Below are 14,652 nucleotides of genomic sequence, written 5' to 3' on the forward strand. Positions count from 1 at the left end.
TTTTATTATCTTTCAATTAATTTACAATTATTATTTTTTATTTTGATTTTTTTACATTATCTTTTATCTATTTATTTGTTTTATGGTAATTGTAACATCCATTTCAATAATTTTTTTGATAATGATGATTTTGTTATAGCAACATTATAAATTTTAAAATATAAAAAAAAATTAGAAACAACAACCAACCAATGAGCTGGTCGATTAAAAAAACTCCTGGTATCTCCAAACATATGACCGTGTGATAAGGGCGAGCCTTAGAATATACTGATAACTTCAATAAGTCAGGGTTAATTCCTGCCGTTTGCGTTGTTCATTTGCAATTTACCTCTTGCGGTTTATTTGAAAAAAAAAAAAAAATCCACTCACGGGTGTTCTTGGAATTTAACGTCATCAATATTGCAATATTTGCATAGATGCCCGGATCCTCCGACCCTCTCTCCCGTACCAGGGTTTCCACTTTTCAAGAAACCCCTACAGTACGGCCTCCGAAAGAGTATGAAGCATTGCGCCGCTAGGAGTAGGTGCAGTAGAGCCGGAGCTGAAGATGGGAGACAGGGATAAGGGCCGCGACCGAGATCGCGAACGAGATCGTGAACGAGAAAGAGATAGAAGAAAAGAAAAGGATGATCGAGACCGTGAACGCAGCCGCAACAAACGCTCCCGTTCACCGGACCGTATCCGATCCCGCCACACCCGTTCCCGAACTCGCTCCCCGGACCGCCACCGCTCCCACTCCCGCTCCCCAGATCGCCACCGCCGCCACCACCGCCACCGCTCTCCTTCCGCCGACCCTCCTCGGAAACGCCACCGCCACGATGATGGCGACAAGGACCGCCAGCGTGCTGCCGCCGCTGCAGTCTCCGACTTTGTGGACGGCATTGCGAGGGAACAACAGCAGCAGAAGCAACGGGGCTCCGCTGAGGGCGACGGTGGCGATGTCGATGTTGACGCTGATGAGATTGAGCTTATGAAGAGGATGGGGATCCCTGTTGGCTTTGATTCTACGAAAGGGAAGCCAGTGCCGGGTGCCGATGTCAGTGGCGTGAGAGCTGTGACGAAGCGGCAGCCGCGGCAGTATATGAATAGAAGAGGCGGGTTCAATCGGCCTTTGCCTGCTGAGCGGAATCGTTAGTTTGATTGATTTTTTTGAGGTCAGGGCTTGTTCACTCACTCCTTACTTATTTGTATGCAGGTTCTAAGCTATGTTTAATTTGTTGGAATTATATAGAAACCACTGAACTTTGTCACTCTTTTTTTTTATGAGATTTATTATGGCCCAGCCTATCTTTCCCCTGAATTTTGATTTGCTTGTAAGGCTATTGGTAGTGAGGTTGCACAAGGCGAATGCCTATTCTTACTCTTGTTTGGCTGCCCTAAGAAACAATTTTGTGTACACATGAAATATGGTGTTCTCAGAGTTTACAGTAAAAAAATTGGCGATGCCCGAGTTTAGGAAGGATTGCAAATGGAAGGATTGTGGATCTTCTTTAGACTTTAGATAACAAAAAAAATTTTATTTAGAAAGAAAGAGTGTTTGCCAACTAAAGAAGACAATATGGGTGTTGTTTATTGGATTTTGTGAAAGCTTATAATAAGATTGTTGAGATTTCTTGGACAGAGTATTGCGGAAGGGTTTTGGGTTGTTTTGGAGGAAATGACTAAGATGTTGCTTCTATGAAAATATCTATATTGTGAATGAGTAGCATAATGATTGTTTTAGAGCCTCCAGTGTCAAGTCTGGGATCTTCTTTCTCCTTTTATTGCTTACACAGGATTTATTGTTGAGAAATATGGTCTTGTATGCTTAGAGATTGGGTGTGATTAAAGGGCTGAAGTTTGGATCAGTAGGATGAGCTTACATTTTCCCATCTTTCAGTTTGCTGATGACATCTTATTTTTTGAAGGGTAATCTTGAGAAATTCTTGAAAGTTCTTGCATACTAAAAATCCTTTGAAAAATTTTAGGATTCAAAATTAATATGGCTAATAGTGATGTTGCAAGGATCAATATGGATTTGTGCAAGATGGAGGTGCCTACATTTTAATTAGGTTGTACTATTTTGTCTTGACCATTTGTATTCCATGTATTTTCCTTTATGGGATAATCCTAGATCTATGTCTTTTGGGGATTTGGGGGTTGAGGGAGTTGGTTGAAGATTAGAGGCTCACAAGAAGGTTTGTATTTCCTTAAGAGGGTCATGTGTTGCTTGCTAAAACTGTCTTTCAAGTATTTCCATTTGTTTTTTCTTTCTTTAGAATTCATATTAATGTAGTTGAGAGGTTAGAGAGACTTATGAGAGATTTTTTTTATGGTCGAGTACAAAAAGTATTAAAAGGGGAAAATTGTGATATAGTTAGGAGGTCTGAGTTGGAAAGAGGGTTTACGACTTGAGAACTTGGTGTCCAAATATATTTCTCTAGTGGGAATAGGATAATAAACACTGAGGTATTTTTTAGATATATGCAGCTTTTTGGCACAAGGTTATTAAGAATAAATACTTGTCACTTGTCATCCTTTTTGTTTTGCCTCGGGAGAGGGGGGGGGGGGGGAGATACCAAAGAAGTGTTTACTATACTAATGCAATTAGTAAGAAGTTTGTCTCTAATATATCATACTTGGTTTTTTCCCTTGTGCTTGATACAAGGTTGGTAGCGTTGATACTATTCACTTATTGGAGAAATGTTTCTTAATTTTGGCTTCTTGTCTTTTTGAACTTTTTTTCTATGCATAATGTTATGATTGCTTCTTTTTATTTCTTGCAGGTGGTTATCATTCATGGGATTTCCATTCCTTTTATAATTTTAAGTAGTGTTTTAAAAGGCGAATGCATAAGGCGCCTCAGCGTAAGCCTTTTGAGAAATTAAAATTTTTATTTAAAAAACCATATAAATAAATTATACATACTAAAAATAATATGAATTTTATTAGCTAATTAAAGTAAAACAAGTTCTTTAAATTTTACTTCTGAAAAATAACTTAAAAGAGTCTAAAGTCAATTGGTTGTGTCGGTGTTTGCCCATCAATTAAAGGGTTAGTGCCATGTGCCCATCCAAAACTTAAATATTTTATTCCAAACACTGCATTTCTGGATTAAAGAAGTGGACTCAGTCAACTCTCCTCATGCCTCTCTCTCTCTCTCTCTCTCTCTCTCTCTCATAACTTTGAATGGAATAATTGTGAGAGAAGTTGAGATCTCTTGATCAAAGAAAGTGCAAAACTGGAGGAGATTTAAGGTTGGTTGATGATCAAAGCAGGTCGCGAGAGAGAGAGAGATGACAACCCAATCGTCGTGTTGGAGGAATCTCATTGGAGGGACGACAACCTAGTTGTCATGTTGGAAGAGTCTCGTCAGAAGGACGACAACCCATGGTCGTGATGCTTGATCGGCTGAAGAGAGTCGACAACCCAGTCTTTGTGTTGAAGGAGTCTTGTCAGAGAAGGTCAATCAAGGGAAGGAGAGTATTCTTTGAGGGAAGCTGCCTTTTTGTAACTTGCACGAATAGGTTCGCGTACACCTTTTCTATAGAGATGTAAAATGCCAATTTTTTTTGCCTATGTGTACACCTAACTCCAAAATGTGTATGCCTTTTGGGACTTTCGCCTTTTACACTATGCCTTGGGGCATTCAAGCCTCAAAACTCATGGTGCACCTCATAAGCCTTTTAAATCGCTGATTTTAAGGAAAGAGAAGGAAATGTGCTGATAGGGCTAAAACAAGAACTGATCCCCTGCTTGTAAGAACTTGTGAGGAGGCAACTAAAACAAAAAATAAAACATGCTACTACAAAAATACTATCACAAACCATGGACACCAAATTCAATGGGGAAAACCTCTTCAAATAGAAGAGTAAAAACCATGGGGCTAGAGAGCCCTACCAAAAAATTCCACTATGAACACATTTGGTTTACAAGTTCCAGCAATTACCAATGGTTACAAACAACTCAATAGCATTAATGACAAAGGAGCAAAACTAGGTGAGCAAGATGAGAAAAACGAAGAAATTTTCTTGAAGCAGACCTGCTGTCACTAATAGAAACAACTGACCTAGAGGTATTTAAACGAAACTCACACCATTAAGAATTGAGAACCAGTTGTTCTCTACTTGCTTGCCAAATTTCAGCCAAATTGAACCCCAGATGACCCTTTGGTCATTATTTTGATCAAGATTGCACAATGGGAAAGCAAGAAAAATTTTCTACACACTAACTTTTCTTTTGCTTCTCACCTTCTCCACTCTCTTGCAGCTCATGCCCATTCAAAAAATAAAAAACCTAATATTCGTTCTTCTCACTTAAGGGAGACAAAGTTGCCTTTTGAAGAACTTGGGCCATTCTCTACCTAGGAAGTGAGCCTAAACCCAACGAATCTCCCCCTCACGACTATGTGAGGGAATTCGTCATCCCGATGATCAAAAGATGTTATCAAGTATCTCCCTTGGTAGTGGCTTTTCCAACATATCAGTACCATTATCATCTATATGAATTTTTTAAAGTTTTAACAAGTTATAGCTTAACACACTGCATATCCAATGATATTGAATGTCAATATGCTTCGACCTCGAATTAAAGGTAGAATTCTTACTAAGGTGAATGGCACTTTGGTTGTTGTAGGACAACATGTACCTCTTTTGCTTGAAACCAAGCTCTTGAATAAAATTCTTCATTCAGAGCAACTCTTTACATGCTCCGGTTGCTACAACAAACTTTGCCTTTGTAGTTCAACGTGCAACGTACTTTTGCAACCTTGATTGCCATGCGATAGCTCCCCCTGCAAAGTTAATCTAATATCTTGAAGTAGACATGTAATAATCAATATCTTTTGCCAAGTCTGCATCTGTTAAGCTAACACAAGTTTATCCTTATCAAAGGGAAGTCTCAAGTTTTAGGTACCATAGAGATATCTTGTAATCCACTTCACAATGTTCTAATGCTCTTTACCTAAATTTGAGAGAAAATGACTGACTGTATCAACTATATCAACTGCATGAGCTATATCAGGCCTAGTACATACCATGACATACATTAAGCTTCCAACCACTAGGACATAAGAAATTCTCTTCATCTCTTCATTAGTGGGATACTGCTTGGTGCTCAATTTGAAATGAGGCGCAATAGGACTACTAGCTGCTTTAGCCTTGTTCATGTGGAACCATTGAAGCATTTTCCTAAAGTACTTCCCGTGTGGTAGATACAACTTCTTTGTAGGTCTCTCAATTAATCATCATCCCCAAAATCTATTTTGCAGCACCTGTTTCCTTAATGGAAAGGGACTTAATTGTTTCTTCAAAGCATCAATTCTACAAGCATTTATACTAGCAATAAGAATATCATGCACATAGAGTAAAAGAATGATACAATCATTACTAGTGAATTCTTGTACAAATACACATAAAATCATTATTTGAGAATTCTTGTACAAATAAACAATGATCTGAAGTAGTCTTCCTATAACCATGCTTCTCTCATAGCTGGCTCAAACTTCTTGTACCATTGTATTGGAGCTTGTTTTGTCTATAAAAACTTTTCTTTGGCTTCCAAACATAATCCTCTTTGCCTTTCACTTTAAAATTTAAATTGTTCTGGTATCATGTAGATTTCTTCTTCCACATCATTGTTTAGGAAAGTAGCCTTCAAGTCCATCTGCTCAATTCCCAAGTTAAGACTAGCTGCTAGACCAAACACTACATGAATAGAGGAAATTTTATTAATAGGAGAGAATGTCTCCAAAATCAATGCCCTTTCTTTGACCGAAGCCTTTAACAACTAGTCTTGCTTAATAATGAGGCCTTGAACTATGTTCTTCATGCTTTATTTTGTAGACCCACTTGTTCTTCAATGCTTTCTTTCCTTTAGGCAACCACACCCCCTCCAAAGTATGGTTGCCATGCAAAGAATTTATTTCATCTTGCATTGCATCAACCCATTTATGTTTTTGCTCACCTTTTTTTTTGATAGAAAAAGAAATTCATTAGATAAAGAAAGAATGTACAATCAGGAGAGAGACATCTCCTTTAATGAAATTTGAGAATCCCCAGAAAAATAAAACAAAAAGGAAAACACAAAAGACAACAAACTCAAATTTGCATGCCCTTAGAAGGGACATCCAATCTTGCTGAACATTTGTCAAACACATCCCCTTAAAAGTTCCATTGCCTATACACCACAAAGAAGCCATAAAAAGCACTTTCTCCCACATCAACCAATATTTGATCTTCTTCCCTGAAAAAAATATGTAGATTACGTTTCTTCCACAAGCCCTACAACATTACAACTAAAGCACAATTCCATAACGCAAAACTTCCTTCCTCCTACCAAACCCCACAAAAGATACTACCAAGAACTCCTCCACTATTCTCAAACAAACCTAACTTTGTCCAAAATAATTAAATAACTTATTCCAAAACTTCCATGCAAAATCGCAATGCAATAAAAGATGAGAAACATATTCTGAACAGTCCAAATAAAGCATACAAATATAAAGGGATAGAGCCTTTAAAGGTCTCCTCATTTTCAATGGCCTCTTTATAACACTCGGGTTCTCGCTTATTAGGCCAGAGCACATACTCATTAGAGGAGTATCTTTGAGAAGGTCAACGATGCCTATTAGACCTCCTAAGCGGAGTTGCTGGTAGATCTATAGTTGTCTTATATTGCTTACTAACGATGTCATTTGTTGGATCATCTAAAAGTTCAATTTTATCTTGTAGATCATTCTATTTGTTCCTTTCTTGCATATTATTTTAAACATCAGTTTCAACTTGTTTTGGTGCATGTGGAAATTGAATTGGTATATCAGTTAAGTAATAATTTCTATGGGATTCAATCTCCTTTGCCTCACCAATATGATTAACGGTTTGTTTTTCAATGAACACTAGATCTTGGCCTCTCACTAGTTTCTTCTCAACTAGATAATACAATTTGTATCTGAATTCATCGTGACCATAGCTGGCAAAAAACACACCGATGAATCTTCGTATCAAAATTTGAGTTTTATCTTTTGAAACATGATAATAAGCTTTCTAGCCAAAAATTCGTAAGTAATAATTGGATACATCCTTGCCATACCAAATCCTATCTGGCACCTCACCTTGCAAAGCAATTGTAGGACTCAAATTGATCACATATGCTGCTTTGTTTAGTCCCTTACTACAAAAGGGTCTAGGTAATTTTGCAATAGAAAGCAAACACTTAATGCTCTAAATCAGTGTCCTGATCATTATTTCTGTGAAATCATTTAACTAAGGTGGCTTGGAGGAGTTTTTTGATGTTTGACACCTTGTTATCAAGTACTTGACTCCTTGTCTTCGAGGCATATACCCAAAGCTTCCTAGAATGATCATCGATAAAGGTTACAAAAATAAAGTGCACCACCAAGAGACCTTACCTTCAAAGTACCACAACAACCAAATGCGCCAATGGTAAGAGATCAACTTTTCTTGAAGGACTCTTATTGGAGGATACTCTTTTTTACTTCTTTGCCATGTGGTAGTTCTTCATTCATCACTCCAAAAAGCACATATTTCTTGGCCAAACAATTCAGCTCTTCTCACTTATGTGACTAAGTCTCCTATGCCATAGGTTAGCTGTATCTTCACTCCCCACTGCATTCACACTGTCCTTTGAAATCAAAGCCGGTATCATATACCAATTTGAGCACTTTGGTCCTTGAGCCATAATCAAGTTGCCTCTTGAAATTTTCCATTTTCTCAATTGAAAGTTGTTGTAGAACTTTTCATCATCGAATTTCCCAATCAAAATCAAATTTAGACGAATCTTAGGAACATGTCTAACATCTTTAAGCACCAACTTTATACCATTATTAGTCACCAAGAAAACATCTCCCATGCCAATAGACTTTGTCAAGCCACTTTTTCCCATCTTCAAAATTTCAAAATTTCTTGGAGTATAGGATGTGAAGAATTCCTTCCTTGGTATACCATGTTCTGAAGCACCACTATCTATCACTCAACTTGTCTCATGACATGCAATATTGATTACTTCTCACTAGGATTGACCACATTCTCATCACAAACAATGAGAAGATCACCCAAAGTGTTAGTAGAAACACAATCACTGTCATCTTGATCTTTCTTGTGTTGCTTGACATTAATATCCTTGTTCTCTCTTTTCAACTTGAAGCAATTTTTCTTGATACACCCTTTTTTACCATAGTAGTAGCATTCAACATTCTTGGATCTTGATCTAGACTTGCTTCGACTTTTGTATTTTCTCTTTTAGTTTTTATTTTTGCTTTTACCCCTATTTTCAACGACTAAAATCTTATATTGTGAAAATGAACATCGAGCCTTTCTTCTCACTTCCTCGTTCAAAACACCACTCTTGGAAAGTTGCATGGATACCACACCATTAGGGGGTAGAATTAGTAAATGACATTTGAAATATCTCCCAAGAATCTCCCCAAGTATTAAGCAACCAAAGTCCTATAATTTCATCAAACTTTATGCTCATTCCTGACACTAATCCAAAATTCAAGTGATCAAATATGGAAAACCTTTCTTTATACCTTAAATTCATCATTTGCTTCGGCGAATACAACTTGTTGTTCCCAATTTTTGAGGCATATAATTATCAAGTTTGTCACACAAGGTTCTAGCATGTGTTTCATTGAAAATGTGATTGTAAATATTGTCTTCTGTCCATTATCAGATAAAACCACACACTTGCTGATGCTCAGATTCCTATTCCTCATTAGATTTAAATTCAACTTTATGAGGTGCAAATACAAACAGATGCATGTTCTAAACAAACAATAGATCCTTCATTTTACCCATTCACATATGATAAATTTGTACTATTCAAGAAAACCATTTTATTTGTATTTGCCTCCATCATTTAAACAAGCTAAGCCCAATCAATAAATCGAGAGCTTTGATACCAATTTGATAGGGTTGAAACAAGAACTAGTCCCCCATGCTTGTAAGAACCTACGAGGAATCAATAATACAACAAACATAACTTTGCAGCTACAAAAATACTATCGCAAACAATGAACACCAAATTTAATGTGGAAAACCCCTTCAAATCGAAGTGTAAAAACCATGGGGCCATGGAGCCCTATTAAAAAATTCCATTGTGAACAAATTTGGGGCTTATTTGGTATGGTTGTTGTTTTCTATTTTCTGTTTTTGTTTTTGCACAGTAAAGAAACAAATTACAAAAACGTATTTGTTTATGTTGTTAGTTTTCTATTTTTGTTGTGGAAAATCCCTTCAAATCGAAGTGTAAAAACCTTGGGTCCATAGAGCCCAATTAAAAATTTCACTATGAACAAATTTGGGGCTTATTTGATATCGTCATGGTTTTTTATTTTTTATTTTTGTTTTTGCATAGTAAAGAAACAAATTACAAAAACGTGTTTGTTTATGTTATTAGTTTTCTATTTTTGTTGTCGGTTTTCAACTATTTAAGAAAAAATTGAAATCCATATTTTATGGTTTTCATTTGTTTTGGTAACTTATTAAAAATTTTAATATCCAGAAATAATTCTTTTGGATTAAATTATTCATTTTATACACTTCTAAATGAAAACTAAAATAAAATGATCATATGAATTTATATATAATTAAAATAAGAATATTCTTAAATTTTAAAAAATACCAATAAATCTAATTATAAAATATTTTTACTATTTTTTAATTGTCATGTCCAATAGATTTTTTACTATAAAGTAAATTTTGAAAGTATAACAATTAAGTAAAATAATTATAATAATTTTTATTTTTATTATAGTATTTTTTTTAATGTGTATTATTTTGTAAGTCTATCATATTAATAATATTTTTATAATATTATTTGGTTTAAGGATGAAAAAGAGCATTTTTTAATAAAGTTTTTAATTTGTTTTAGTTTATAAATATTAACCAAATGGGTTCCTAGTTGCTAGTTTCTAGTTTCTAGTTTTTATTTTTGGTTTTGGTTTTCGTTTTTTGTGTTTCATCTTTGTAATTTCTGACAATGATATCAAATGACACCTTGGTTTACAAGCCAAGTTCCATCAATCACCAGCGGTTACAAATAACTCAACAACAATAGCATTAATGGAAAAAGGAGCAAAACTAGATGAACAAGATGTGAAAAATAAAGAAATTTCCCTAAAATAGAACTTTTGTCACAAATAGAAATGACTGATCTGAAGGCTTCTAGATGAAAATCACTCCGTTTAGAATTGAGAGTCAGTTGTTCTTTACCTATTGTCCAAGTTTCAGCCAAATTGAACCACAAATGGCCCTCTGATCGTCAGTTTGATCAGGATTGCTCAGTGGGGAAGCAAGCAGAATTTTTTGCACACAAACTTCTTTTTTGCTTCTCACCTTCTCCGCTATCTTGCGATTGGTGCACATTCAAAAAAAGATATAATTTTTGTTCTCCTCACTTGAAAGTTTCTCTGCATAAGAAGGGAGCCCAAACCCAAATACACGAGTGGGCTTTTAAAGAACTTGTCAATTCAATTATAGTTTTGGATTGTTTTGTCCCTTAGTTCATGTGTGATATGGTATTTGTATTAGGGACAGCTCTGGAATGTTCTCTTTTAGATCCTTTATGTTGTATTTATTGGAATTTGTGAATCCTTCTCCTTCCTCCCTAGAGAACATAATTTGGAAGTTTAAGGTTCCTTCCTAGATTATGAAATTTATGTGTACTTTAGTTGTTAGGAGGGTAACACTAATAACTTGTTGGATGTGAGGAGACCTAATAAAGCAATCAACCACAGATATCTATATGCTGTGCATGGCTTCTAGCAAGACGAATGAGCACCTATTTTTTCATTGTTAAAGAGGCTAGGTAGCGCTGGAGTGCCTTTTTTCATTGGTGCATGGGTTTTGATGTGGTATATGATTTTTATATTGGCGAAGTTTTAGGGCTTGGTAGAAGCATAAAACGGAAAATTGTGGAATTATGCCTTCTATGCAATGCTTTGGCCTTGTGGATGGAGAGGAATACTAGGATTTTCAAATATCCACTCATGTTTACGTATTTTCCGTCTTAGGTTTTGTTTTTTGGATTTATTTGCAAAGGGATTGGGGCTTGCACTTTGCAAATGCTACTTTCATTTCATTTTGTTGGATGATATCTTTTTAGATTTTATACATTGCTTATCAATGCCTCGATGGCCATCTTGATTGGGTAGTTATGTTTTGAAATGCATGCCTTTATGCTTGAGAGATTTCCTAGTTTTTGGTTAACTCAATTGAAGGTTGGGATAACCTAAGGCTTCAATTTTGTGTTTTCGAGAGTTAGGATCATTTTTCATTGGTTTGGAGAGCATCCTTGGTTGACCCCTTTAGGCTTTTATTGCTTGAATTTAGACAAGGGTTGTGTTCAAATATCCCTTTTAGGACAAGGAGGGAAACCTTTTTTGCTTGAGGCACATTTTTGGAAATTAGGGTATTGAGGAAAAAACCCTAGCCTTAAATCTCTATAGAAAAGCTTGGACGGGGGTATGTTTGGGAGAGGAGTGCATTGGAAAACTTGGAGGCATTGGAGAAGGAGGGTAGTGTGTAGGCAAGAGGGTTTGGGAATTCTAGGAGTTCATGCTTTGTCACATGGTATTTCACGTCTTCTTTTTTTGCTTATAGTGATTCAATGATTTGCTACTTGATATTTGCTTTGATGATTTTGATGTGCTTGTTTTGAGTTTAGGAGGATAGAATTCTATTGAATCAATACCCCACTAGTTCAAAGTCATCATCTTTGTATGTAAATAATGCTTTTTATTAACATGTAGTGATTTGAATGCTCCTTTTTCTTCTTCTTATTCCCTTCTCTTGCTTTTTGATCTTATTGGGTTCTTGTCAAATTCTTGTGGTTACCTAGGTTTTGCTTAGGAACATAGGATGTGAGAATATGTTGTGTTTAAGAGAGATAGGAGAAAGAGAGAGATATAAAAAGAGAATGAAAAAAAAGAGAAAGAAGGTAGGGTAGCAGCTATGTTGTTTTCTTGTAATTGGTTGGCTATGGAGGTCTTCGAGCTCAATGGTGGTGGCTAGAAAAGGTTTTAGTGGTGTAGCTCACCTGGACATCAACAGGCACCCATGCAAGAGTTTTAGAGAGAGAGAGAAGGGCGATTGAAGCATTGCAGGAGCACTGCCGCATGTTTGCTGGAAGCCACCGCAACAAGCCTAGGTGTCACGAGGCAAGCTAAGCATGTTTGAGGTATTATACTGGCCTATAATCGCTTGTCTTGTGTACATGAGATGGGTAACTAGTACAATATAAATACTAGTTTAGGTTTTATTCTTTGAGTAGGATAATGTCTTAATGAAATTAGTGAGTAGGATTTTTGCTAGTGATAAAGAGAACGATATAGAAAGCTCTTTTGCTCGGGGGGGTGGGAGGGGAGTGTTCATTTGTCATTGTAAAACTCGCTATCTATTTGTGAACGTGTTTAGTCTTCTTGCTTTACTCATTGAACACGTTGCCTACAATGTTGTTAATGATGAATTCTGTTGCTTTATGATTTACTGTGCGACTTATGTTTGCTTTGTATTTGATGATTGTTAGTTTTTCATGTGTTGAGATGCGGTGTACTTTCGACTAACTAGTTAAAGGTGCAACAATTAGTGCTGTATGACCCTTTACAAGGTGTGAAGTGTTTGGCCCGTGACCCAACAATGTGGCCATGGAGATGACCAAACTTTCTAAACATGTTTTGATGTGTTGGAGGGATTAAAAACATCAATGGGGTTCTATTTTGGAATTGTTAGAGGATTTTTGTGCTACGGTAGAGAAGCTTTACTGATTCAGATGGTTAAGCTTATTACCATGATGAACCTGATGGTTGATGTTGTTGGGAATTCCAACTTTTCATTGGTAAGAAAAGAAGAACAAGGGTGCCAAAACCTCGAGTGTATGAGGGTGTCCATGATGATGCTAAGGAGTTGGAGAACTTATTTTTCATGGAGCAATACTTTTTGTGCGATTAGGACTAACTTAGAGAGGCGAAAGTATCCATGGAGACTATGTACTTGAGCGGCGATGCTAAGTTGTGGTGGCATACCAAGTATGATGAGATCTAGAACGATTGTCTACTTTGATGTTTTGGATTGGGACATGTTAGATCGAGACAAGTTGTTCTATTCCCTTGAAGAATTGAATGTGGACAAGGGCTTCATCGACAAAGGGTGCAAGACGTATCTACCACACATGCTGTTGCTGAATGCTTGAATGTCTATGCTCGAGAGAGTTCCACCATGTCCAAAGAGAGTGGTATGTTGGGTGGAAATAATGGAATGTCTTGTAAGAAGGTCAAACTCAAAAATGGGAGTGCTGAAACGAAGGCATCAACTTCAAAGGAAGCTTCATTGTCTCGGTCATTCAACACATTGAGCGGTAAGCGTAAGTTGGTGTGCTTCTTATGTCGAGGCCCTCATAGAGTTGCTAATCCTCACAAGTCATCGCTCCATGCCTTGCAAGCTTCTATTTAGGTGGGGACACAAGGACAATATGAGGATGAGGAGGAAACCGTGAGAATGGGTGTAATGTTGTTATTCATCGTGTTGGAGAGGTATATGAAAGAGTCAAGACTTAGCCAAGCTAAAGGGTTAATGTTTGTGGATTTGAAGATCAATGGGAAAAGCACCCATGTTATGGTGGATATTGGGACTATCCGTAACTTTGTGTCACTAGGGGAAGCACATATACTCAATTTAAACTTGGAGAAGGATTTAGAATGCATGAAAGAGGTTGAGTTTGCATCTCAAGCTATTTAAGGAGTAGCCAAGTAAGTGACTGTGAAGCTTGGACAATGGGTAGGACATGTGAATTTCATAGCCCTATGCTTGGATACTTGAAATGGAATTCTTGAAGGAAACTAAGGTAGTATCGATGCCATTTACTAGTTCCCTTTGTCTAATAGGAGATCTCCCTTATATGGTGTAAGCCATTGTGAAGAAAAAGGAGGACAAGTTTCTATCACCCTTATAGCAAAGCCACCTATGGTAAGGATAATAGATGGTGATGAAGCTGAAGACAACTTGTGTGACATGATATGAGGCTTATGAATTCTTATTGATGTCCTTCGAGTTGACAAATGTGCCAACAAATTTCTGCATGTTGATGAACTAGGTGTTTCATGACTATCTTGACAAGTTTGTTGTGGTATGCCCTGATCACATTGTTGTGTATCATACCACTTTAGAAGAACATGAAGAACATCTACAGAAGGTATTCGATAGGCTGAAGGAGAACAACCTTAAGAAGTGCTCTTTCGACTAGAGGAGCATTAACTTCCCAGACATGTGGTTGAACAAGGTTGTATTTGAATGGATATAGAGAAGGTAAGGAGTTATTCAAGATTGAAATATCATGACAGTGAAGGAGCTGCGTTCCTTTCTGAAACTCGTAAACTATTATTGCAAGTTCGTGGAGGGGTAGTCGAGGACTTGTTGATAGAATTGCCAAAGAAAGACCATAGGAGGAACTGGATGAAGGAGTGCAAGGAGCCTTTGACAACTTGAAGGAAGCTATGATGTGAGATTCGGTATTTGCTCTTTTGGACATTAGGAGGTTCCTCAAGGTATAGACAGATGCATCTGGCTATGCCCTTGGTGGAGTCTTAGTTGTTATAAGATGGGCATCATATTATGTACAAGAGCATAAGCTTAGTGGAGTAGAGGGTCAGTATATGAC

General features: G+C 36.8%; 1 protein-coding gene across 1 annotated transcript in view; it reads left to right on the top strand.

Annotated features, from left to right (window-relative positions):
* The first annotated feature begins 297 nt into the window (after positions 1-297).
* Positions 298-14,652, top strand: part of LOC131165790 (uncharacterized) — a 30,680-nt gene continuing 16,325 nt past the window's right edge. The window contains exon 1 of the mRNA XM_058123854.1: positions 298-1,154. Within this exon, the coding sequence (XP_057979837.1) occupies positions 548-1,135 (588 nt within the window). The 5' untranslated portion in view covers positions 298-547 and the 3' untranslated portion in view covers positions 1,136-1,154. The remainder of the gene's footprint in view (positions 1,155-14,652) is intronic.

Source organism: Malania oleifera, chromosome 10 (assembly GCF_029873635.1).
Source record: "Malania oleifera isolate guangnan ecotype guangnan chromosome 10, ASM2987363v1, whole genome shotgun sequence".
Taxonomy (NCBI): Eukaryota; Viridiplantae; Streptophyta; class Magnoliopsida; order Santalales; family Ximeniaceae; genus Malania; species Malania oleifera.